Raw genomic sequence first — 25,283 nt, forward strand, 5'->3', positions numbered from 1 at the left:
TTAATATTAAGGGATTTCTTTTTTGCCTTCTGTGTTTCAGAATCAAAGGTTGGCCTGATTTTCTCTCTCTCTGAAATGATTTCCAGTCAAAGAAAACAGAAGTTTGGTCCTTTGTGTAATCAGATCCTTCTCTTTGTGTTTTCTGTGGCAGACCTGTCAGAACCCCACGACTGTCAGAAGTGTTGTCTCAGCTTCTCTTCGTTGGAGGAGCATCAGCAGCACATCCAGGAGTTCCACCCAAAGGAGTTCCACAAGTGTTCCATCTGCAACAAGGTGTTCACCAGTGCTGCACTGCTGGACAAACATAAAGCCACACACTCTGGGAGCAAACCCTTCAGCTGTGAGCTCTGCAACAAGTCATACCAGGTAGGAGGAGAGTTAACACTTTTACTGTGTCTATCCAAACAGAAACTATGGTGACCCTGATTAATCCAATACGGCAGGATTTGATACTTCTGAAAACTCGAGCACAACACCATCACTGAAAGAAAAAAAGCCACAGTATTAATGTAAGAGGTCTGCACTTATTTAGTCCCTTTCTAACCTCGGGTCAGTCGTTTAAAGCACTTGTACGTCTCATACACTTACAAACATGCAGCACCTTTTCTCCATCATACTCAGGGGGAAATATCAGGGGGCAACATGGGCTCAGTGTCCTGCTCAAGTACACTTTGACTGGCCCAGCTTCATGAACATGAGTGCTGAGGACATCACGCCTCCACTGCAGCTCACTGCTTTCACCACAGATTCAGGAGAGGAAGTGTGTCGTTGCATTTAGTAGCAGTGTGTGGGAACTTTTAATGACTCATCCACAGAGGTGTAGATACGCCTAGAGGCTTAAATAAGAGGCAGCAGAAAACAAACCACAGCTGAAATATGCGTTAATCTGGTTATTAAAAATGGCTCATGCTGGGATGACGTGCGTTGTTGTATGTTACGTGATACGTGCACGTGTACAAGAACAGAAGACTTGCCCACCCTTTGGTGTTAAAGGCTTGTTGTTTCTGGACAGAGGGTAAACTCAGTTCTACTGGCAGTGAGGGAGTTTTATCCACCTGTTTTATTGGGTGTCCCCATGTTTAAAAAAGGGTTAAACACACTACATTTGCTATAAAAATGGTCCTTCAGCAGTCATGTGATCATTTGATGTTAATGGGTTTCAGACTTTGATAACTAAGATTTACATCCAAGTGTTAAAAGTAATCCTTATATTCATCTTTATCTTAGTTTGTCCAATTACTTTGCCTGATTTTGTGAAAATGTGGGAACTAATGACTTTATGAATGAATCTTTATGAATCCATTTGAATTAAACTCTACACCTCAATCAGGTCTTGGTTGCTTAATTTCCAGCCCACCCTGTTGGTGTACACACGATAAATGATGATCAGTTCAAAGACTTACGAACCTGGCTGCATTTTTCTCTTTGTTGCCATAGCAACTGTCAGGCCTCTGGTACCATAACAGGACCAACCATCCTGATGTGTTTGCCAGCCACAACCGGCAGCTCAAGACCCTGGTCCAGTGTGACGTCTGCTTTAAGTTCTTTCCCAGCGCTGCTAGCTTAGTCAAACACCGAGCTGCTGAGCATCAAGGTGAGGTCAACACACGCCGGGATATTCCACAAAGTGCTCCACACTGATGGTACCCACCCAGTACCACCAGCTGAAATGTGTGATATGAAGAGAAGAGCAGTTCAGTGCCATTTTCTTTATTGTTGACTGCTACTGTATAGCTCCATCATTAAAACACACAGTCAAAGTGTCAAAGTGAACTTTATTGTCAATCCAACTATGCAATCAGTGCAAGTAATTACATAGAGGATCGAAATTGCGTTCCCCCATACTCCAATGTGCAGCAACATTATAATACACACAAAATACGCAACATACAATAATGCACACAGGTAAGACAAAATAAACACACATGTACAGACAAATGGACGGGTGAATAATTAGAGGTAGATAGTGATGTGCAAAGGTACAGTAAGTAAAGTGTAGAGTGACAAAGTGACCAAAGCAGCATACAGTGGGTGTGTATTTTCATGTTCATAGACATTCCTAAAGTGAGTTGAGTAGTCTGATGGCCTGTGGGGAAAAAACTATTGCAGAGTCTGGAGGTCCTGCACCGCATGCTGAGGTAGCGCTTACCAGATGGTAGGATGGTGAACAGTTTGTGTGCAGGGTGAGTGGGGTCTTTGGTGATGTTGTTTGCTCTCTTGAGGCAGCGGGACGGATACAGTTCCTGGATAGATGGTTGGGCCGATCTGGTGATCTTTTCTGCTGTCCTTACCACTCTTTGTAGGGCCTTATGGTCGGCAACAGAGCAGCTGCCGTACCAGACTGAGAGGCTGCTAGTGAGAATGCTCTCAATAGCACCCCTGTAAAAGGTGGTGAGGGCAGAAGGGGGGAGGTTCGCTCTCCTCATCCGGCGAAGGAAGTGGAGGCGTTGCTGGGCCTTTTTGACCAGGGAGGTGGTGTTGGTAGACCAGGTCAGGTCATCTGTGATATGCACCCCCAGGAACTTGGTGCTTTTCACAGATTCCACAACACTGCCGTTTATGATGAGTGGGGTGTGTGGCATGTGTGTCTTCCTGAAGTCCACAGTCATTTCTTTGGTTTTATTTACATTGAGTTGTAAATTATTGATGTCGCACCAGTTGATGAGTAGATTTACCTCCTCTCTGTAGGCTGAGTCGTCATTGTCGCTGATGAGACCCACCACTGTTGTGTCATCTGCGAACTTGATGAAGTGGTTCGAATTGTATCTGGCACAACAGTCATGAGTCATCAGCGTGAACAATAACGGGCTGAGAACACATCCCTGGGGGACCCCAGTGTTCATGAAGGTGGTCTTTGAGGAGTTTTTGCCAACTCTTACTGTCTGTGGTCTGTTTGTAAGGAAGTCCAGTAACCAATTGCATAATGGGGTGCTGATGCCTATTGCGCTGAGTTTATTCACCAGGTGTTGAGGGATGACAGTGTTGAAGGCGGAGCTGAAGTCGATAAACAGCATCCGCACATAACTGTTTTTGTTTTCCAGATGTGTAATGCTGAGGTGAAGTGCTGTTGCTATGGCATCATCAGTGGAACGCTTGGGACGGTATGCAAACTGGAATGGGTCAAGCGTAGTGGGGAGACTGGATGTTATATGGGCCTTGACCAACCTTTCAAAGCACTTCATCATGATGGGAGTGAGTGCTATGGGCCGGTAGTCATTCAGTGATGAGACTGGGGATTTCTTGGGTAGCGGTATGATGGTGATTGCTTTGAAGCATGCTGGTATGATGGTTTGGCTCAGAGAAGTGTTGTAGATGTCCGTGAGAACATCTGTGAGTTGGTAAGCACAGTCTCTGAGCAGCCGCCCCGGTATGTTGTCAAGGACCTGCAGCTTTCCTGGGGTTCACCTTGAGTAGGGTCCTCCGTACGTCTGCTGGGTCCAGGTGTAGTGTTTCATTGTTCATGCTGAAGAATGTGTTGAGTGTGTTGAGGAAGTCAGTGTTGTCCTCACAGGTTGGGGGTGTTGGCCTGTAGTCAGAGACTGACTGAATGCCTTGCCACAGGCGCCTGTGGTCCTTTGTGTCTGTGAAGTGTGCCTGGATTTTCTGTCCATAGGCACGTTTGGCTGTTCTCACGCCTCTGTTCAAGTCAGCCCTGGCAGATCTAAGGGCGTCTTTGTCTCCAGACTTGAAGGCAGCATTCCGTGCTCTCAGGAGCTCATGTACCGCCCTGGTGAACCAGGGTTTGTCGTTGGCTCTTGTGGTGATGTTTTTGATGACGGTCACATCTTCCATGCATTTGGATATGTATCCAGTCACAGACTCTGTGTACTCCGTCAAGTTGACATGATGGTTGGAAGTGGCAGCTTCCCTAAAGACAGTCCAGTCTGTGCAGTCAAAACAGTTTTGGAGAGCTGAGGTGGCTCCCTCTGGCCATGCTCTGATCTGCTTCACAGACGGCTTGTTCCTGGTCAATAGTGGTCTGTAAACTGGGATTAGCATAACAGAGAGATGGTCCGAGTTCCCCAGGTGGGGGTGGGGAACTGCTCTGAATGCCTGCTTGATGTTGGTGTAGACCTGGTCAAGAGAGTTCTATCCCCGGGTCGCAAAGTTCACATGTTTGTGATAATGTGGAAGTACTGTCTTCAGTTTGGCCTGATTGAAATCGCCAGCAATTATGTAGACAGTGTCCGGGTTAGTGTTCTGCATTGAGCTGACAGACTGATACAATATAGATAGTGCTTCCTTAGCCTACGGCTACACGAAAACGAAACGAGTTTTTTTTTGAAAACCGGTACGAAAATTCTTGCGACCACACGGCAACGCGCTGCTGTAAAGACTCTGGTCCAGACGAAAACGGATAAAAACGATGAAACGATGCAGTACACACGCCACTGTGTCACGCCACGCTGTGAGACAATAGAGAAGTGTTAAAATTGGCTCACAGCGTCAACGTTTGACTGACGCAAAAACGTTTTAGCTGTAACAATGGAAACGAAACGAGGCCGTTTTCAAACTTTCCCACTCTGGAACCCGTTCTCAAAAACTATCGTTTTGGGGTAGTGGGAACGCCGGCGCCGTGTGGCCGCGACAGCGAAACGATAAGAAAAAGTATCGTTTACAGTGAAAAACGTTTTTGTGTAGCCGCAGCCTTAGTGTTCCACCATCGTGGAACGACACATGTAAAGAGTCTGGATTAGAGCTGGGCGATATAGGAAAAAGTCATATCACGATATATAATTTTTTTTTTTATATCACTCAATATCGATATATATCACGATGTAAAACAAATCACTATTTTGTGAATTTGAAATGTTCCCTGTTACTTTTAAAGGAGAATTCCGGCTATTTTACAAACATATCCCATCTGTTGGAGACCCAGGAAAGATGGCCAAAGGGAAAAACGCGAGAAATTTTCATGCCCGCTGCGCAAAGTTGTCCAATTGCGCTGATTTCCATGAAAGCGGGCTCTATCGGGCAAGCTTTTAACCTTTCCTGAGGCTCTTAACGTGTATCAAAATACTTTTTACCGAAATGGCCGTGGTGTCAGTACCAATACAATTCAACCCAGGGGCTAACCATACCATTAGCTAGCACAGACATTATACATTTTGAGATTTCAAAAACAGCGCACCTACCTCTCTCAGCTTCCGTGTTCCACAGGCGTGCGCACAAATCGATCGCCGAAGTCATACACTATAGTATTCCAAAATTGTCTTTTTGTCCACCAAAAACGACCCTCGGGAACCGAACTACACATTGCCATGTTTGTTATTGTTTCCTGACAAACAGCTGACTCGTTTCAACACCCATTTTCGCCGTGATGTCATGACGTGTCACATGACTGCTTGAAAGCGCGCACCTTCGCCCATTATTCAGCTGCGGGAGATAAGAACCCTCGGGATTTTATTGTTAGCAATTTAGAGATGGATAGTTCGTCAGATTCTAATGTTGGAATGGAAGAGTTTGACGAGTTTGATGGTCAGGGTTATCTTTTTGAACCAGAATACACTGATGAAGAGTTGTTGGCACAAGATGCAGCGAGGATGGCTCAAAACGATGATCCAGAAACGGGAGCTGCTGCTGGTCGTTTTTGGTGGACAAAAAGACAATTTTGGAATACTATAGTGTATGACTTCGGCGATCGATTTGTGCGCACGCCTGTGGAACATGGAAGCTGAGAGAGGTAGGTGCGCTGTTTTTGAAATCTCAAAATGTATAATGTCTGTGCTAGCTAATGGTATGGTTAGCCCCTGGGTTGAATTGTATTGCTACTGACACCACGGCCATTTCGGTAAAAAGTATTTTGATACACGTTAAGAGCCTCAGGAAAGGTTAAAAGCTTGCCCGATAGAGCCCGCTTTCATGGAAATCAGCGCAATTGGACAACTTTGCGCAGCGGGCATGAAAATTTCTCGCGTTTTTCCCTTTGGCCAACTTTCCTGGGTCTCCAACAGATGGGATATGTTTGTAAAATAGCCGGAATTCTCCTTTAATTGAGATTTGATGATATCAGAAGGTTAATTTTTAATTAAATATTTATTTTCTGTCAAAGTTGAACATGACATGTGACAACTGTTTCAGATAAATACAGAACAGGTATTTTGAATTAAAATCCTATATCTGACCGGTCAGCTGTTTGCTCTCCAGCAGCGGTGGTCTCTCTTGCTGTTCGGGAGCCCCCTCCTGACGTCTCAGCTGATGAACACATCCCTCACACACGTAGGAAACTCACTCAGCTTCTTGTAGAAGAAACACAGGAAACATGTTGCTCTGAACTCGCTCGCTTCAGTGAGGAGGTGCGCTCTCTTTATTATACAATGGGCCTCATGCAAGAACATTTTCGTATTTTTATTCTAAATTTCTCTCACTTTTTCCGTACGAAGGTCTCGTACGAACACGCCACGTCAGATTCAACAAACGCTCTTAACTTGGGAAAAAGTGTGTACGACCTGCGTAAATGATGAATGCCACCCGTGCGTATTTAAGTGCACGTGCACGAGGATAGTAAATTTGCATACTCCACGCCCTAAATAATACCATATAAGGCTGTGCTTCCTCTCTCCTGTGCCAGGAAGTGTTGAGTCATGAGAATGGCATCAAGGCGCAAAAAGAACAACTTTAGGGGCTCTGAGACTGAAGTTCTGCTTTCAGAGATCCAGAAAGAAAAATCTGTCATTTTTAGCAGAGTCAGCAGTGGAATTACGGGACCTGCTAAAGCCAAGAAATGGGAAGTTATCACGAGTGCTGTTAATACCATGTCACCTGTAGTTCGAAATGTCACCGAAATAAAGAAGAAATGGTTTGATATGAAAATAAACGCTGTATGGAGACACACCCACCTGGCCTTCAGCTCACGGCTGCTTTGATGCGTATATGTGTGCATTGCTCCGATTATGTTTGGCAGTCCAGCCACGGCATGAAAGTCCCTCTTAATTTGTACTTGTTGGACAGCGGTGTATGGGAATCTGATGCACCATGGGTGATAAACTGATGAGAGCTTTGATGACCAAGGGGAGCGCACGACTCACAGAGGACTGGGACACCCCCGATCTGTCTCCAATCTCCCTCTGAAAGGTTCCAGTGGCCAAAAATCCAAGGGTGGTGAGGACCTGGACGTGTGGTGGAACTGGGTTTGATCGGCGTGTTTTTCTCTGGAGTTGTGGCTCTAGCAAGCTGCATATTTGGAGCAGCACAGTCCTTGGTGATCTAAATCGCGATATCAGCCATTCGTCTGTCTCCACATGGATATCTACACGCTCTCTTCCAAGAGCCTGACGCGCTAAGGCATCCAAAAGTAGCAAGTCAGCCGCTGGTTACACTTCCCATTGACCTTGTTATATACAGAGTCAAATGAACCTTCAATTAGTGCATAATTTAAGTCAAACAGAATAATGTCAGCATCATAATGGGGTATAATGTATACATTTATTTATGTTTAGGCTTCAAAGTAATTAAATATACAATCCATTAGTCAAGCAAACTTGATTGGAATAACAGCGGACTATTTTAGGAAACTCCTACGACAGGTCTGGATCACTTCTTACCTGAAAAAAAAAGTAAAATAGGAAAAGATTGGTGAATGCGCAAATTCTCTTAAATCACTTGTACGCACGACTTAAGAACAAATCTGTGCGTACGAACGGTTGTTGCATGAGGCCCAATGACCGGGAAGACAACTACGACGCATATGTGCGTGTAAAGATTGTCTATAGCAGGGGTCAGGAACCTTTTTGACTCAGAGAGCCATTAAAGCAAAATATTTGGAAATTTATTTCAGTGAGAGCCATATAATATATTTTAAGACTGAATTAAACTAAATGTGAGTATAATAAGCCTCTGAATTTATTCTTTTAAAAAGTGTTGTTATAATACTCACCATTAATGCGACTTCTGGTGCTGCATGGATTTGCTGATGGCTTTGTAGTCTGGTTGGTACTTGGTGAGGTTAAGCTTCATGCAGGCGTTGAGGCTTTCATCCGTTAAACGTAATCGTAGGTTGGACTTGATGTTTTTAAGATGTGAAAATGACTGCTCACATGACTACGTAGATCCAAACATGGTCAATACAGCAATACTCACACGCTTCAGTGTGTCGTATGTGACAGGAAGCGCGTTCCAAGTTTTGATAATCAGCTGGTCTTCGGGTTGAAGTTTTTTCATTTCTGTCCACATGTGCTTGCTCGCCAACTCCGCTTTCTGTCGTGCGATTCTTTCCAAATCTTCATTCAGTGACTTGAACTTATTCACCCACATGTCTGAGGCCTTCAGGTCAGCCACTTCTGCTTCAAAATCTCTGAGGGAGACATCAGGAATGTAACTCAGGTCGGCTGTGTTCAGTGAACACTCGTTTGGATGGGTGATGAACTTAAAAAGACGAGTGTGCTCACGAAATTCTCCAAAGCGTGCTTTGAACGACTGTAGGAGACTGGATGTGAAGCCAGCTAGCTGGTGGAGATCAAAGTTTTGAGTGGGCTCACTTGCTGTGCATGCATCTTTAAATTGTCTCAGTTTTTCAAAATGTAATAAACGACCTGTTTTAAGATCCATGATAAAGAGCTCCAGCTTGTTTTCAAAAGCAAACACGGCGTGTTGAAGGGATAACACTGTATTTCCAATGCCTTTCATTTTCACGTTGAGCTGCTTCAGATGATCAGTCATATCCACGAGATGGTAAAACTTGAGGAGCCACTCAATTTCGGCTAGCTCAGGATGCTCGATGCCTTTCATTTCAAGGAAAGTCCGGATTTCGTTCAGGCAAGCCGCAAAACGGCTGAGCACCTTCCCTCTTGACAACCAACGCACATTGCTGTGCAAAAGCAGACCGTGATAGTTATTTCCAACTTCATCCAGCAGTGTTTTAAACTGGTGATCATTTAAGGCTCGGGCAACAATAAAGTTGATCACACGAATGACCAGCGACATCACATCATGATAGCGAGCCAGGTCCCTTTTGCCAGTGTGGAGCCACCTAGCGTAGCTAGCTCAATTAGCCTCCCCCTAGCAGAACCTGAGCAGCCAGGATTACAACGTGGCTGGGTGACTGTCAGGAAGAGGCATAGCTCTAAAGTCAAGCCCGTTGTTCACCATCGAGCTGTCCACGCTTCAAACAGATTTTCCCCACTCAGCGACACACCCGCTGAGGACAAAACCCTGGTAACTGGCAGCTCCATAGTCAGAAACGTGGCATTAGAGACACCAGCGGCCATAGTCAAATGCATTCCAGGGGCCAGAGCGGGCGACATAGAATCCTATTTAAAACTGCTGGCTAAGGATAAACGTAAATACGGTAAAATAGTTATTCATGTCGGCGTTAATGACACCCGGTTACGCCAATCGGAGGTTACTAAAATTAATGTTGCATCGGTGTGTAATTTTGCCAAAACAATGTGGGACTCCGTAGTTTTCTCTGGACCCCTGCCAAATCTGACCAGTGATGACATGTTTAGCCGCATGTCGTCCTACAATCGCTGGTTGTCTAGATGGTGTCCAGCAAACAACGTGGGCTACAGAGATAATTGGCAATCTTTCTGGAGAAAACCTGGTCTGATGAGGAGAGACGGCATACATCCCACTTTGGAAGGAGCAGCTCTCATTTCTAGAAATATGGATGAATTTATTTGCCACCCTAAAACATGACAACCCAGGGTTCAGACCAGGATGCAGAGTTGTAGTCTTACACACTTCTCTGCAGCTTCCCACCTGCTGCTACCCACCCAATCAATTAACACAAAAGGAGCAAATCCTCTTGTGCAAAAAGAAATTATTAAAACAAAAACTTTAACTGAACAAAAACATCAAACTATTAAATGTGGTTTGCTGAATATCAGATCTCTCCTTTCCAAGTCTCTGTTAGTGAATGAGTTGATTTGTGATCATCATATTGATATATTTTGTCTTACAGAAACCTGGCTGCAGCAGGAGGATCATGTTAGCATTAATGAATCAACTCCCTCTGACTGTTTAAATGTTCACGTTCCTCGAACCACAGGCAGAGGAGGAGGAGTGGCAGCTATTTTCAGATCAGGGTTACTCATCAGTCCCAGACCCAAGATTAGTTTGAGCTCTTTTGAATCTCTGATTCTCAGTTTTTCCCACGCAAAGTGGAAATCCCAGAAACCTCTTGTGTTTGTTGTTGTGTATCGTCCACCTGGCCCTTATTCTGAGTTTCTGTCTGAATTCTCAGAGTTTTTATCCCAGTTAGTGCTGAGTACAGATAAAGTCATTGTAGTGGGTGACTTTAATATTCATGTAGATGTTGAAAATGACAGCCTGAATATGAACTTTAATTCTATATTGGACTCTATTGGATTTTCTCAGAGTGTTCACAGACCGACTCACTGCCTTAAAGCTGCAGTCTGCAACTCTTTTTCAAGCATAATGCCTGGAACTGTCCGGGGATTCTGAAAGTAGTACATTAAATACCCCAATACAAAAAAAAAAGAGTTCTCTAGGTCCCCTATATGTCCCACTAGGTCCCTCCAAAGCCAGCAGGTTTGTTTACAAAATTGCAGACCGGACCGGTAAAAGGTAACCAATCAGGTTTACGAGCTGGGCTCTGCTGCCTGTCAATCACCGATTGTGCACGCGCGATACAAGGTAGGCTCGTCCCCACGCTTATTTATCTGGACTATTGAACTTCATTACGGGCTAGTCTACTTACTGTGTCTTCCATGATCGCAAATGACAGGTGAGTTGATGAATGAGGAGTCGTGTAGGCGCATCTGGCGTGCACGTAGACGTGCACGAGTTCTCATGTGTTTTGAAGGGGCGGGACAGGAAGTTGAATAACTTTTTATTTTTCGGTTAAAAAATAAGCATTTCTTGGGGGGGCGCTAGTGAGCAGGCGATGGAGTAGGCAGCACAAGTGACATGCTCTGCTGAATTTCGTTTTAAATTCCTTTTCTAGGCACAGTATTCAACAGGAACCTGCGACACATCGCCTCAGTCACTATTTTTTATCACAATACATTATTTTTTCTGTGATACATGGCCTACAATTTGCGGAAATTCGAGTTCACCGGAGGAGCCTCTGCAACTGGGCCAAAAACCTCGAGCTCGAGTGAGCCGCCACCCAAGTGTAGTACACCTCAGCCTGCTGACCAAATGGACTTGGCGGACCTGAAGACCGAAATCCTCGCGGCGTTGAAATCAGAAATAGCCACGCTGCTCAGGTCGGAGCTTAAAGCCGCTCTATCTGAAGATTTTGAAAACATCAAATCCGAGCTACAGGCAGTAAAGTCTGAGCTGGCTAACAACACCGCCGCGATCCGCTCCGAAGTGGAGGTGATGAAAACAACGGTGTCGCACATGGAGCAGGGGCTGTCATCCTGTTCAGACGACGTTACCTCGTTGCTAACGAAAGTGGGGAAACTTGAGACGGAGGTCGGCAGTTTGCGGGAGAAGTGTCTTGACATGGAAGGAAGAATGAGACGCTCCAACATCCGAATATTAAACGTCCCAGAAACCCCAGGCTCAAGCTCACCAACGGCTGTCTCCAAACTGCTAAGAGAAGCGCTGAAACTGGATAAAGACATCCTGATCGACCGGTCTCACAGAGGTCTGCAGCCGAGAAGCCAAGACGGAAAACCCCGGGTCATCATGGCGAAAGTTCATTACTACCAGGATTGCGTAGACATCCTCCGCCGCGCCAGGGAGTCCGGACCGCTCCGATTGAACGGGACAGATGTTTTAATTTTCCCGGACTATCCCCCAAGCATCGTACAGGCCAGATCTGCCTTCAACGAGGTGCGACGACTGCTTCGTGGTCGAGACGGTGTTAAATACGGTCTCCTTTACCCAGCGCGACTCCGGATCACGTATAACGGAACTGAGAAACGGTTTCAAAGCCCGGGAGAAGCCATGGCTTACGTGAAAGCCGAAATCTTACCAGACTGACTGTGATTTAAAACGGGTGATTTTTCTAAATGCTGCGCATGTATAAGGTTGGTACTTTAAACTCTATCACCCATACATATCACCCTGACTGAAGGGAGTGAAGTCAGTTAAAGTTAAAACTCCTGTTTCTCATGCTTTCATTTTATTTACAGCAGATATAACAATCTGATTTGTCAGATTACTGTAATGTGCTTCTGTTACCTTATTATTCTCTTTAATTTAGACAACAGAAGAAATTATGTTTATCTTAGGCTGTTTCTTTGGTGCCTTATTTGAAAGTGTGCTCTTTAACAGCAGAGCTTGTTCTTTTAGGACTAGTGTAACCCAACAAGCACTTAAATGTGTAGATGTTTTTGCGAGGGGTTTGGGATTCACCTTGTTCTGATAGGTGAGGCTCGGGGAGTTGCTGTACCTGGTCAACCTTTATTTTTCTTGTCTTTTTTTTCTTTTCTTTTTTTTCTCCTTGGTTCCTTGTTCAACTTTGATTTTTTTGAAGGTCCTTTCCAACACAATAAATATAGGAAACTTAAACAGAATATCAATCCTTCTCACTCTTGATTATGGCTATAACTAAGACAGGTTTTTCGGATAGTTCAGCTGATTGCGAGGTGGCTTTTGTAAGCTGGAATGTAAAGTCCTTGAACCACCCCACCAAACGAAAAAAAGTATTAACCCATCTGAGTAAATTAAAGGTGGGAATCGCCTTTCTCCAGGAGACACACCTCCGAACTTTTGATCATTTTCGACTCAGGGGAGGTTGGATCGGACAATCATATCACTCTAATTTTCATTCTAAATCTAGAGGTGTGGCCATCCTTATTAATAAGAACATCCCATTTGTTATGTCAAAGGTTGAAACGGACTCCTCAGGCCGCTACATAATTGTAGTAGGCAGACTGTACAACACACCGGTTGTCCTGGCCAATGTATATGCACCACACTGGGACGACAACTCCTTCTTTATAAATTTCTTTGCGCACATCCCCAATATGGACACGCATCATCTCATCTTTGGAGGTGATATGAATTGTACGCTATCACCTACTTTGGACCGTAGTTCATCTAAGACTGCGTCCAAATCCAGTGCAGCTGCTCAACTGCAGCTTTTTCTTGATACGTATGGTGTAGTTGATGTGTGGCGCTTTCAAAACCCTACAGCTAGAAGTTACTCCTTCTTTTCTCCAGTCCACAAAACATACTCACGCATAGACTATTTGTTTTTGGATAAAAAACTTCTCTCACTAATTAAAAAATGTGAATATCAGGCCATAGTTATCTCGGACCACGCACCCTTTTTGATGACACTATGCATACCGATTTCCAAAGCCAATTATCACCCCTGGCGTCTTAACACTTTACTTCTTTCAGATGAAGACTTCATCAAGTTTATCTCCTCTGAAATAACCTTCTTCCTGGAACATAACCAGACTCCAGGAATGTCCTCTTTAACAGTGTGGGAATCCATGAAGGCGTATTTGAGAGGACAAATAATATCGTATGGCGCACAACAAAGGAAACGTCATAATATGAGACTTGAACAGCTAACAAATGACATTCTCAAACTTGATGCTACCCTTGCTGTTACCCCATCCGATGATTTACTCAAACTACGACTAACTTTTCAAACTGAGTTCAACCTACTATCAACGAGACACATTGAAAACCTAATAAATAAGTCACAGAGTAAAATATACGAAAGTGGTGAAAAGACAGGGAGGATTCTTGCCCAACAACTCCACCAGAAAACTGTGGATAGGACAATAGCTGAAATAAACGACGAATCTGGCATCAAACATACAGACCATTCTGAGATTAATTCTTGTTTCCACAAATTTTACTCGAAGCTGTATGATAGTGAATCCCTTAGTGACCACGCTTTGTTTGACTCTTTTTTTAGGAAAATAAAGGTTCCTACAATTGATGACAAAATTGTATCCGAGCTAGACAAATCACTTTCTGTAGAGGAACTTATTAAAGCGATTAGGCTCATGCAAACCGGAAAATCCCCAGGACCCGATGGGTTTCCAAGTGAATTCTTTCAGAAATTTGCAGACCAACTCTCTCCCATCCTGCTCTCTGTATTCGAGGAGTCATATGCCACTGGCTCCCTTCCTCTAACAATGCGACAAGCTATCATCTCCCTTATTCCGAAAAAAGATAGAAACCTTTTAGATTGTGGTTCATACCGTCCCATCTCACTCTTAAATGTGGATAGTAAAATTCTCTCCAAAATCCTGGCTTGCCGCTTAGAGACGGTGTTGCCCTCAATTGTAGCCGATGATCAAACTGGCTTTATTAAAGGTCGCCATTCCTTCTTTAACATTAGACGCCTATTTAATATTCTTTATGGTCACACTCCACCCGACTTTCCAGAAATATTACTATCACTTGATGCCGAGAAGGCGTTTGACCGGGTGGAGTGGGATTACCTTTTCTACACTCTCAGACAATTTGGCTTTAGTGAAAAATTTATCTCCTGGATTAAAATTCTGTACTCCTCCCCACTAGCAGCCGTCCGTACGAACAACAACCTCTCCTCCTACTTCCCTCTCCACCGCGGCACCCGGCAGGGTTGTCCCCTGTCACCCCTCCTGTTTGCCATTGCAATCGAGCCACTAGCCTTAGCTATACGTGGTGAAGACAATATAAAGGGAATACAGAGATATGACTCAGATAATAAGGTGTCCTTGTATGCTGACGACACGCTTCTATATTTGTCTCAGCCTTTGACTAGTCTACCTATTACTCTGAACCTTCTTGAAAAATTCGGCAAAATATCAGGATACAAAATCAATCTACAAAAGTCTGAAATTATGCCAGTAAATGCAGCAGCAAAACAAATTGACTTTGGTTTGTTCCCACTTAAAGTCAGTTCACACAAATTCAAATACCTAGGAATCTGGATAACACATGACTTAAAAGACATATTCAAAACCAATTTTTCACCGCTATTAAACCACCTTAAGCAAGACTTAGAACGCTGGAATTTTCTCCCTCTGTCACTAGGTGGCAGAATTAACGTAATTAAAATGAATGTTTTGCCTAAATTTTTATATGTATTTCAGTGCATCCCCTTATATCTATCCAAATCTTTTTTTATGTCAGTGAACAATTTGGTGTCAGGATTTATATGGAACAAGAAAACCCCTCGTATACGGAAAAGAATCTTACAACAACATCGCCGTTATGGAGGATTATCCCTCCCTAACTTTCAGTTTTACTATTGGGCAGCTAACATAAGGACTATGCTGTTTTGGAAAGATCCTCCATCTGCCACTAATCCTGAGTGGTTACGAATGGAAACCTCCTCGTGTCTTCATACCTCCTTACATTCACTTCTATGCTCAAAACTCCCCCTCTGGGAACCAATATCTAAATACACCTCAAATCCGATTGTGAAGCATTCTTTTAAAATATTGACACAATTCAGACGAAACTTCTCTCTTAAGGATTTGCCCACTTGTGCCCCTATAATAAAAAATCACCAGTTCACGCCATCAGTTATGGACGGTGCTTTTTATGAATGGACTAATAGAGGGGTTGCCACAATAAAGAATCTATTCATAGATAATATCTTTGCAACCTTTGATCAGTTAAAGCTCAAATTCAAAATCCCAAACTCTCAGTTTTTCAGATTTTTGCAGCTCCGTAATTTCATATCAAAAACACTTACACATTTCCCATCCCAACCGCCTGACTCCCTCTTAAATCACATTTTGAAGTTTAAAGCAAGCTCCAAAGGGGTGATTGGGAGCATATACTCCCTACTAAATTCATATAATTTGGAACCGTTGACATCACTAAAGACTCAGTGGGAGGCTGACTTGGGGTCTGAACTTCCTGACAATATCTGGGAAAGAGCCTTAGATAGAATACATTCCTCCTCAATCTGCCTACGACATATAGTTATCCAGTTCAAAGTTGTACATCGCCTTCATTGGTCTAAAGTGAGGTTAGCAAAATTCACACTTAATATTGACCCCATTTGTGATCGATGCAGACTAATGCCAGCCACCCTCTCACACATGTTTTGGTCTTGTTCGAAATTAGACAACTTCTGGCAATCAATATTTAAAACTTTTTCAGATGTTTTGCGAATACCTATAGAGCCTTCTGCCATTACAGCCATATTTGGAACAACTCCTTATGACGCTCACCTTAATCATAAGACGAAGAGCATGATAGCCTTTGCAACTCTCATAGCCAGGCGACTGATACTGTTTAAGTGGAAGGAGAAACTTCCCCCAACCTTTAAAATGTGGATCAACGACCTTCTGCACCATTTGGTATTAGAGAAGATTCGTTATTCCACAAAAGGGTGTATTCAAAAATTTTATTCTATATGGGAACCATTTTTGAGTCATTTAGAAAAATTAGATGTCTGATTTTGGTGGTGTTGTATATGATGGATCCTGAACTGGAATGATCTGGAATTTATAAGGACTATTTTCTGTTTAATTATTTATCCATTTACTTTCCCTTAATTATTATTTAATTAATTTATATACTTTTCTTTTTTATTTTATTCTTTTAATTAATTTATTATTGTTTTCTGGTTTTTTTTGTTTTTTTTTGTATATGGACGATGGTACGGGGCTATTGTTGCAGGGATGGGGCTCTGTTGGAGCAAGGGGGGTTGATGTTTATATTTGTAATGCTTGTAATCATCTGGATTTACGTACTCTGTACAATGTCAATGTATAAACATTAATAAAAAGACTTGGAGCAAAAAAAAAAAAAAATAAGCATTTCTTGCATTTTGCGACTACGGAGGTCACCGTTTTCAACTTCAAGCGTTCTGATAGATCATGTAAACTCTTAAAATGCCAAAAAGTAGGATTTTATGTATGAAAACAACAAATCTTGCAGACTGCAGCTTTAATCACACCCTTGATCTTGTTCTGACTTATGGCATTGAGAGTGAACAGTTAACAGTGTTCCCTCATAACCCTGTCTTATCTGACCATTTTCTGATAACCTTTGAGTTTACATTACTTGACTATACAGTTTCTGAGAAGAAATGTACATATAGAAGGTGTCTATCAGAGGATGCTGTAACCAGATTTAAAGAATTAATTCCATCATCCTTTTCTTCACTGCCATGTGCAGATATGACAGAGGACGACTACCTAAACTTTACTCCAGCAGCACTTGACTCTCTTGTTGACAGCACTATAGTTTCAATGCGTACAGCACTGGACAATGTTGCCCCTCTGAAAAGGAAGGTAATCAGTCAGAAGAGGCTGGCTCCTTGGTATAATTCACAGCTGCGTGCTTTAAAGCAGACTGCAAGAAAGCTGGAGAGACAGTGCCGTTCCTCTAATTTAGAAGAGTCTCAGTTAGTCTGGAAAGATAGTTTAATAACGTATAAGAAAGCCCTTCGTAAAGCTAGAACTGCTTATTATTCATCATTGATAGAAGAGAATAAGAATAATCCCAGGTTTCTTTTCAGCGCTGTAGCCAGTCTGACTAAGAGTCCGAGCTCTGCTGAGCCAGGTATTCCTTTAACTCTCAGCAGTGATGATTTCATGAGCTTCTTTATTAATAAAATTGTTTCTATCAGAGAGAAGATTGATGGAGTCCTTCCCACTATTATCAGTGATGTATCATCAAGTACAGCAGCTTTAGAAGTATCTTTAGAACCTGATTTGTATTTAGACGGCTTCTGCCCAGTTGATCTCTCTGAACTAACAACAGCAATAGTCTCTTCTAAACCATCAACTTGTGTTTTAGACCCAATCCCAACCAGACTGTTCAAGGAGGTTTTCCCATTAATTGACACTTCCATATTGGATTTGATCAATCTGTCTTTGTTGACAGGATATGTACCTCAGACTTTTAAGGTTGCTGTAATTAAACCTTTACTTAAAAAACCTACTCTTGATTCAGAAGTGTTGGCTCATTATAGACCTATATCCAATCTCCCTTTTATGTCTAAAGTTCTTGAAAAAATAGTTGCAGCTCAGCTTTGTGATCACTTACACAGAAATAATCTGTTTGAAGAGTTTCAGTCAGGATTCAGAGTGCATCATAGCACAGAAACTGCACTGCTGAAAGTTACCAATGATCTCCTCTTAGCCTCTGATAGCGGACTTGTGTCTGTGCTTGTCCTGTTGGATCTCAGTGCTGCATTTGATACGGTCGATCACAGTATCTTATTACACAGACTTGAACATGTTATTGGGATTAAAGGAACTGCATTAGGCTGGTTTAAGTCATATTTATCTGATCGATTTCAGTTTGTTCTTGTAAATGAAGAATCTTCCTCACACACCAGAGTAAGTCATGGAGTTCCTCAGGGTTCTGTGCTTGGACCGATTCTTTTCACTTTATACATGCTTCCATTAGGTAACATTATTAGACAGCATGGCATAAATTTCCATTGCTATGCTGATGATACTCAGCTGTACTTATCTATAAAACCAGATGAACCCAATAGGTTGGTCAGACTACAAGCATGTCTTAAAGACATAAAGACCTGGATGACTCAGAACTGTCTGCTTCTAAATTCAGACAAACTGAAGTCGTTATCTTTGGACCTGAGCGTTTCAGGGAGAAACTGTCTAGCTATATAGTTACTCTAGATGGTATTTCATTGGCTTCTAGTTCTACAGTGAGGAACCTTGGAGTTATTTTTGACCAGAATTTATCATTTGACTCGCATATAAAACAGGTTTCTAGGACTGCCTTCTTTCATCTTCGTAATATTGTTAAAATCAGGAACATCTTGTCTCAGAGTGATGCAGAAAAACTGCTCCATGCATTTGTTACTTCAAGATTGGACTACTGTAATTCTTTATTATTGGGCTGCCCCACATATTCTCTGAAAAGCCTTCAGCTGATCCAAAATGCTGCAGCCAGAGTTTTGATGAGAACTAACAGCAGAGATCATATTTCTCCAGTTTTAGCTTCTCTTCATTGGCTCCCTGTTAAATTCAGAATAGAATTTAAGATTCTTCTCCTTACATATAAAGCTCTTAATGACCGAGCTCCATCATATCTTAAAGATCTCATTATAAGATATTTTCCTAACAGAGCACTTCGTTCCCAAACTGCAGGTTTACTTGAGGTTCCCAGAGTTTCTAAAAGTAGAATGGGAGGCAGAGCCTTCAGTTATCAGGCCCCTCTATTGTGGAATGAGCTGCCAGTAAATGTCCGGGAAGCAGACACCCTTTCCACTTTTAAGACCAGGCTTAAAACTTTCCTTTTTTATAAAGCTTATAGTTAGGTCTGTTGAATCTGATAGTGTATCTGCTAGTGTGTCTTGTTCTGCCTCCACCTCTGGCACCCTCTATACTTTCATTACCCCCTACCCGAACCAGGGTTTGAATCCCATTCCCGCTTATCTTACCTCTTTTATTTCTCCCCCTACCCGAACCAGGGTTTGCATCCCCACCCCGCTGTGACTGGTGTGCAGTTGGTGAGAGGCTGAGGTAGCTTGTGGCTGTAAAAAGATGGTTGTTGTGGTGTGAGGAGCAGATCTATATAGGGAGTATAGGGAATTACTCACTGAGTCTGGTCCTTTATTTTATTATTTATTTTTTCGTTAGCACAAGTTTCTTGTGTTTACCTTGAATAGGGATGGCTCAGGTAATCCTGAAACATCCCATAGTTAAGCTGCTATAGGCCTAGACTGCTGGGGGGCCTCATCTGTCACACCTTTCCTCACTTTACTCTCTTATGTATATGTGATATTATTGTGGTCATTAACTCGTGTTTCCCTGTTCCAACAGATATCCTTTGAATGGTGTTACAGTGCCGCCGCCGCTGCGGCCCTCCCCCCCTTTCTGTCTTCTCAAACCCCAGCTGGTGGAGGCGGATGGCCACCCTTCCTGAGTCTGGTTCTGCCAGAGGTTTCTTCCTGTTAAAAGGGAGTCGTTTCTCTCCACAGTCGCCTCAGGCACGCTCAGGCCGGGAGATTGGACCGAAAAACAAAAAGTTTTCAGTGCAATCTGTTGGTTTTCTTAGCTAGGAAATTGTTTTTGAATTGGCTCTATATGAACGAATTGTATTATTTTATGAATTATGATTATTATTAATTAATTGAATTCCAATTGGCTTGAATTGGACTTACTATCTAAGTGCCTTGAGATGACATTTGTTGTATTTGGCGCTATATAAATAAAAATGAATTGAATTGAATTGAATCACTTCGCCAAGCTGCCCGTCACACATCTGAGCAAAAGTGCCTCCTGGTGTAGAATACAATGGAAACTTAGGATGGGTCTATTTTCATGTTCACGGAGATGCGCCACAAATCCTTTGTTTTTCCCCACCATACACGGAGCACCATCAGTTTATCCATAGGTAGATTTTTTTCACGAGCGAAGTCCATGAAAGACTTGAATAAATCTTCACCTGTTGTGGACCCTTTTAATGGCAGAAAAGCAAGACTTTCTTGGCGCAGTGTCACCAGCAGCATATCTTGAGATCACACTGAACTGCGACAAATGACTTACGTCTGTTGACTCATCCAAAGCCAGGGAAAAGAACGGCGCTGCATTTATGTCCTTCACTTGCATTTCCTCCACTTGGTTTGCCATCATGATGGTACGATCATGAACAGTTCTTGCCGAAAGAGGCATGTCTTGTATCTGTTTGATTATCTTGTCTTTGTTCGGAAGATCATCAAAAAGTTCATTGACTACATCCAGCATGAACGTTTTAGCATACTCGCCATCTGTGAATGGTTTTCCGTTCCTCACTATTGCTAAAGATCCAGCAAAACTAGCGGAATTATAGTCACCTTGCTGGGTCCATACGCAGAGTTGCTGCTGGCTAGCTTGCACCCTGCTCAGTAGCTCTTGGCACGCTTTCTTCCTGCTGTCTCCCGCAGGGTATTTTGATGCAAAGGTAGCATGCCGTGTGTCGAAGTGCCCCTTTACATTCGACCGTTTCATCGATGCAATTTTGTCTTTGCAAATTAGGCACACCGCAGAACCTGCTCTTTCCACAAAGGCAAATTCTTCAGTCCATTCGTCCTGAAATGTACGATAATCATCATCTTTTTTTCTTTTCGCCATCTTCTTCGTCGAAGGGTTAGCTTTGAGCTAATGACCGAGCAGACTGATTCAAAAGGGCGTGTTTACCTGTTTACCCAGCAACGGGCAACGTAGGCTTTATCATCCAATTAAAATAATGGACAATTGCTCCTGCAGCCAACTGCAGCCCTGAACAGGACATGAGCAGTGGAAAATCGATGGATGGATTAAAACAAGTGATAACATTTTATGTTTTATCTGAAAAGCTGCGAGCCAGATGCAATCATCAAAAGAGCCACACCTGGCTCGCGAGCCATAGGTTCCCGACCCCTGGTCTATAGTGACAGACATCGCACTCTAGCATCAACTAATCAAAAAAAAGTTTGCCTTCTCTGTGCTCAAACGGGTGGCGCTGCTTCAGGTGATGAAACAGATTAGTGGTATCTTTGTCGGAACATGTGCTCGACATAACACACTACTCTGTTTCGTGTCGGACTCCCTGCTCACGGCTTAAGGCTCTAGCATGGTTGCTATAGCATGGTTGCTCTAGCATCGTTGCCGCGTCTGCTAGCGTGAGCGGTGTTGATGGCGTCACGATTTCGTGCCGGCTATTTATAGTGTCGCCAGTCGATGCGCCAGTAGTTGCAATTTTCTCCGAAGGTTACTGCTACTCTACAACCACGAAAGTGGAGAAGAAAACAATGCCACTGTCAAGAGTAGGAACACTGTCATCAATGATGCTGCTGCAGTATCTGGAAGATGAAATGATTCGTGTGTTTCTGTGTTTCACGAAGTTCGTGAGCCAAGACAATTCAGTCAGTAGAGGTGAAGGTCTGAAGCCCCCGGCATCACCACTTGGAGTCTCTGCCCTCTTCTTTGCCTTCACGTATCTGTCCCGTAGCTTCTTCCACACATTCTTACAGAACTCTCCCTCTTTCCCCAAAGTTCTGCCAATCTCTGTGCACCAGTTTTGGGAGTTTAGGTGCTCCCTGTGCTGTTTCCCTGCAGTGTCGTACAGCTGCCTGTACAAACGCACCTCCTGACTGAGCCGGTCTCACATCGGTCCATCTAGTTTGTCGTTCTCGGCGCAGCCAAGTTACAAAAATCGACTGGTGCACGACAACGCGCTGCGCCGTCTTTTCAAGGCAAGCGCCAGGCCTGAAACGTAATTTTGACGTCACGGTCCACCAGCGCCGTGAGCGACGCGTCAACGGTAAATCCGCCTTTAAGCTGGAATTATAGTTGACGCGTTCCTCACGACACTCACGGCCCAGATACTGCACCTGCGGCAACCATGCTCTAGCCTCAAGCATGGTTGCTATAGCATGGTCGCCGCGTCGGCTTGCACGAGCGGTGTTGATGACGTCACGATTTCGTGCCGGCTAAGTTGATGCGCCAGTAGTTGCAATTTTCTCTGTCACAGAGGTGTCGCTACGTGAAGGTTACCGCTACTCTACAACCACGAAAGTGGCGAAGAAAACAATGCCTCTGTCAAGAGCAGGAACACTGTCATCAATGATGCTGCTGCAGTATCTGGATAATTAAAATCTTTTAATTCAGTTAAGGTGACGTGTGATCTATTAGGCTGATGGAAGACCAGACGCGCCGCCGCGTTCTGGACCATCTGCAGAGGTTTCACAGTACAGGCTGGGAGACCAGTTAGGAGAGCGTTGCAACAGTCAAGGCGGGAGATGAGCATGGCCTGCACCAGCAGCTGGGTGGCGCGTTGGGTTAGGTATGGCCTGATCTTTCTGATGTTCAGCAATGCGAAGCGGCATGATCGAGCAACGGAGGTAACATGATCTTTAAAGGTTAGTTGGACATCAGTCATGACACCCAAGTTTCTAGCTACCTTTGATGGAGCAAGAGATAGGGATTCAGTTTGGATGCAGATGCTGTGGTGTATGGTTGGTTTGACTGGGAAGACAAGCAGTTCAGTTTTAGAGAGGTTCAGTTGGAGGTGATGGGCTTTCATCCATTTTGATATGTCAGAGAGACAGAGTCTGAGATTCGTGCTGAGACCGTGTGGTCGTCAGGTGGCAAGTTTGTGCATTTAATGGCCGGTTCCAACACGATAGTCTGTAGTCAGGCTGACCTAACAGCCATTAGACACATAGCGGTGATCTGATCTTCATCTATGTCTTTTTAAGTCATGGCCCCTCTTGTTTTGAAGAGAATAACTCCAGAGGCTGCTGCAGAGCTCTCAGGGTTTCCTTTGTTCCCTCTCTTATCACAAATGTCCTTGCCTGGTCCATGAGTCTTGATGGAGGGTTTTGTTCTTGGTAGGTTTGTTGTGCTTTAATATTATTTTGATTTTATAGTAAGTGCTATTTTTTCTATATATTTGTTTTATAACCAACCCAAGTCTATCCTTCCTCTGGGTCTCTGACTGAGCTGTTTGCTAATTGGTGTTGCAGGTGAGGCTGATAGATTCACCTTAACTTCAGGTAATTGCCAGCATCAGGTCATTATTTTAACCCATTTAGGCCTAAAACGCCTGGAAAAGAATGCCTGTAAAACCTATGGGCGATTTCAGAAAGACCCCCTAAAACCTGAAGTATCTATTTGTCTCGGAAATGAGATGCGCCCAAAGCTCCTCAGTAAAAATATGATTAAATGCCTGCAACGGTGTGGCATCTGCAGGTAAATCAACTTTCACCCCTGGTGTGCGGTTGAAATCTCTCCGTCGATTACGGTGGTAATTGTCAGTCTTCCACTCACATTCAAACCCTTCAAAATCATCCTCGTCGTTATCGTCATCTTCAAACATATGTGCTAGCCATAAATCTCCATCAATTGGGTCAGCACGTTCATCAGCATCATCAAAGCTAAGAAACTCCTCAAAATCGCTACCGTCTGAAATGTCCTCCATGCTTGTTCGATGTAACTTAACTTCAAAACAATGAGACGAGGAACATGACGACACTCTCACGTGTCTATTATAATGCATTTAATTGGCGCAGAGGTCAATAATTGGTGCAAAACAACCTTATACAGGAAAAAAGACGTGTACGCTTTCCCGGCCTTAAAGGTAGAATAACGCAACAGCGCCCCCGGCTTTAAAGGTAGAAATGCGGCAATGCTTTCCCGGCCTAAATGGGTTAAGGTGGTTAATACATACAAGTGTGCTTTTGGCCTTTGTCTTGCTACAGGTTATGGGGGGCTGCTCTGGTGCTCTTCTGTAAAATCTCTTCCAGACCTTGAGATGGCAGATGGTTATCATGATGGTCCCCTGCTCCTGCTTTACATTTAGAATGAGTTGGTGTGTTGTGCCTTTTATTCTGCAGGTGTTTCAGTGTTAGCCTTGAATAGTTTCCTCCCATGAAGAGTAGCAGCAGTCCTGAAGTTTCTGTACCTGTAAACTGTTTGTCGTGTGAACACTCACTCATCTGATCTCTGCACTGTCCACACCAACCAACCTTTCTTAAGTAAGGAAATCTAGGAGCCATACAAAAAATGATTAGGATGCAATGGAAAAATTCACCTTTTAAGACTTTTAAAGGGGAAGTTTTTTGTTTTTTTTTAAACCTGGACCATATGTCTGCTATAAAATACATTCATCTACTCACTGATAACAGTTTGGAGAAAGTCAGCGTCCTTCTGAAGATATTTAGATCACTCGAGATCGGCGTATATCCATATAACAGAGAGAACAGGGCAGAGACAATACAGGCTCTTAATAAGGCATTATCTGTCTTTATTTCACCAATACTTTAAGACCAATGAATGAATGAACGTGTAACTATTGCACTGTTAGCTCATAGTGCTCTGTTGGGACAATATCCAACAATGAGATCTTTAAGATATGATGGAGCTCGGTCATTAAGAGCTTTATATGTGAGGAGAAGAATCTTAAATTCTATTCTGAATTTAACAGGGAGCCAATGAAGAGAAGCTAAAACTGGAGAAATATGATCTCTGCTGTTAGTTCTCATCAGAACTCTGGCTGCAGCATTTTGGATCAGCTGAAGGCTTTTCAGAGAATATGTGGGACAGCCCAATAATAAAGAATTACAGTAGTCCAATCCTGAAGTAACAAATGCATGGAGCAGTTTTTCTGCATCACTCTGAGACAAGATGTTCCTGATTTTAACAATATTACGAAGATGAAAGAAGGCAGTCCTAGAAACCTGTTTTATATGCGAGTCAAATGATAAATTCTGGTCAAAAATAACTCCAAGGTTCCTCATTGTAGAACTAGAAGCCAAGGAAATACCATCTAGAGTAACTATATAGCTAGACAGTTTCTCCCTGAAGCGCTCAGGTCCAAAGATAACAACTTCAGTTTGTCTGAATTTAGAAGCAGACAGTTCTGAGTCATCCAGGTCTTTATGTCTTTAAGACATGCTTGTAGTCTGACCAACCTATTGGGTTCATCTGGTTTTATAGATAAGTACAGCTGAGTAT

The 25,283-nt window shown here is 43.2% G+C and overlaps 1 protein-coding gene across 4 annotated transcripts in view; it reads left to right on the forward strand.

Annotated features, from left to right (window-relative positions):
• Positions 1-25,283, forward strand: part of zbtb40 (zinc finger and BTB domain containing 40) — a 43,300-nt gene that overhangs the window by 14,370 nt on the left and 3,647 nt on the right. For all 4 annotated transcript variants that reach the window (XM_075461884.1, XM_075461886.1, XM_075461885.1 and 1 more), the window contains 2 exons: positions 152-366; positions 1,438-1,594. In XM_075461884.1, the coding sequence (XP_075317999.1) occupies positions 152-366; positions 1,438-1,594 (372 nt within the window). The remainder of the gene's footprint in view (positions 1-151; positions 367-1,437; positions 1,595-25,283) is intronic.

This window comes from Odontesthes bonariensis, chromosome 3, assembly GCF_027942865.1.
Source record: "Odontesthes bonariensis isolate fOdoBon6 chromosome 3, fOdoBon6.hap1, whole genome shotgun sequence".
Taxonomy (NCBI): domain Eukaryota; kingdom Metazoa; phylum Chordata; class Actinopteri; order Atheriniformes; family Atherinopsidae; genus Odontesthes; species Odontesthes bonariensis.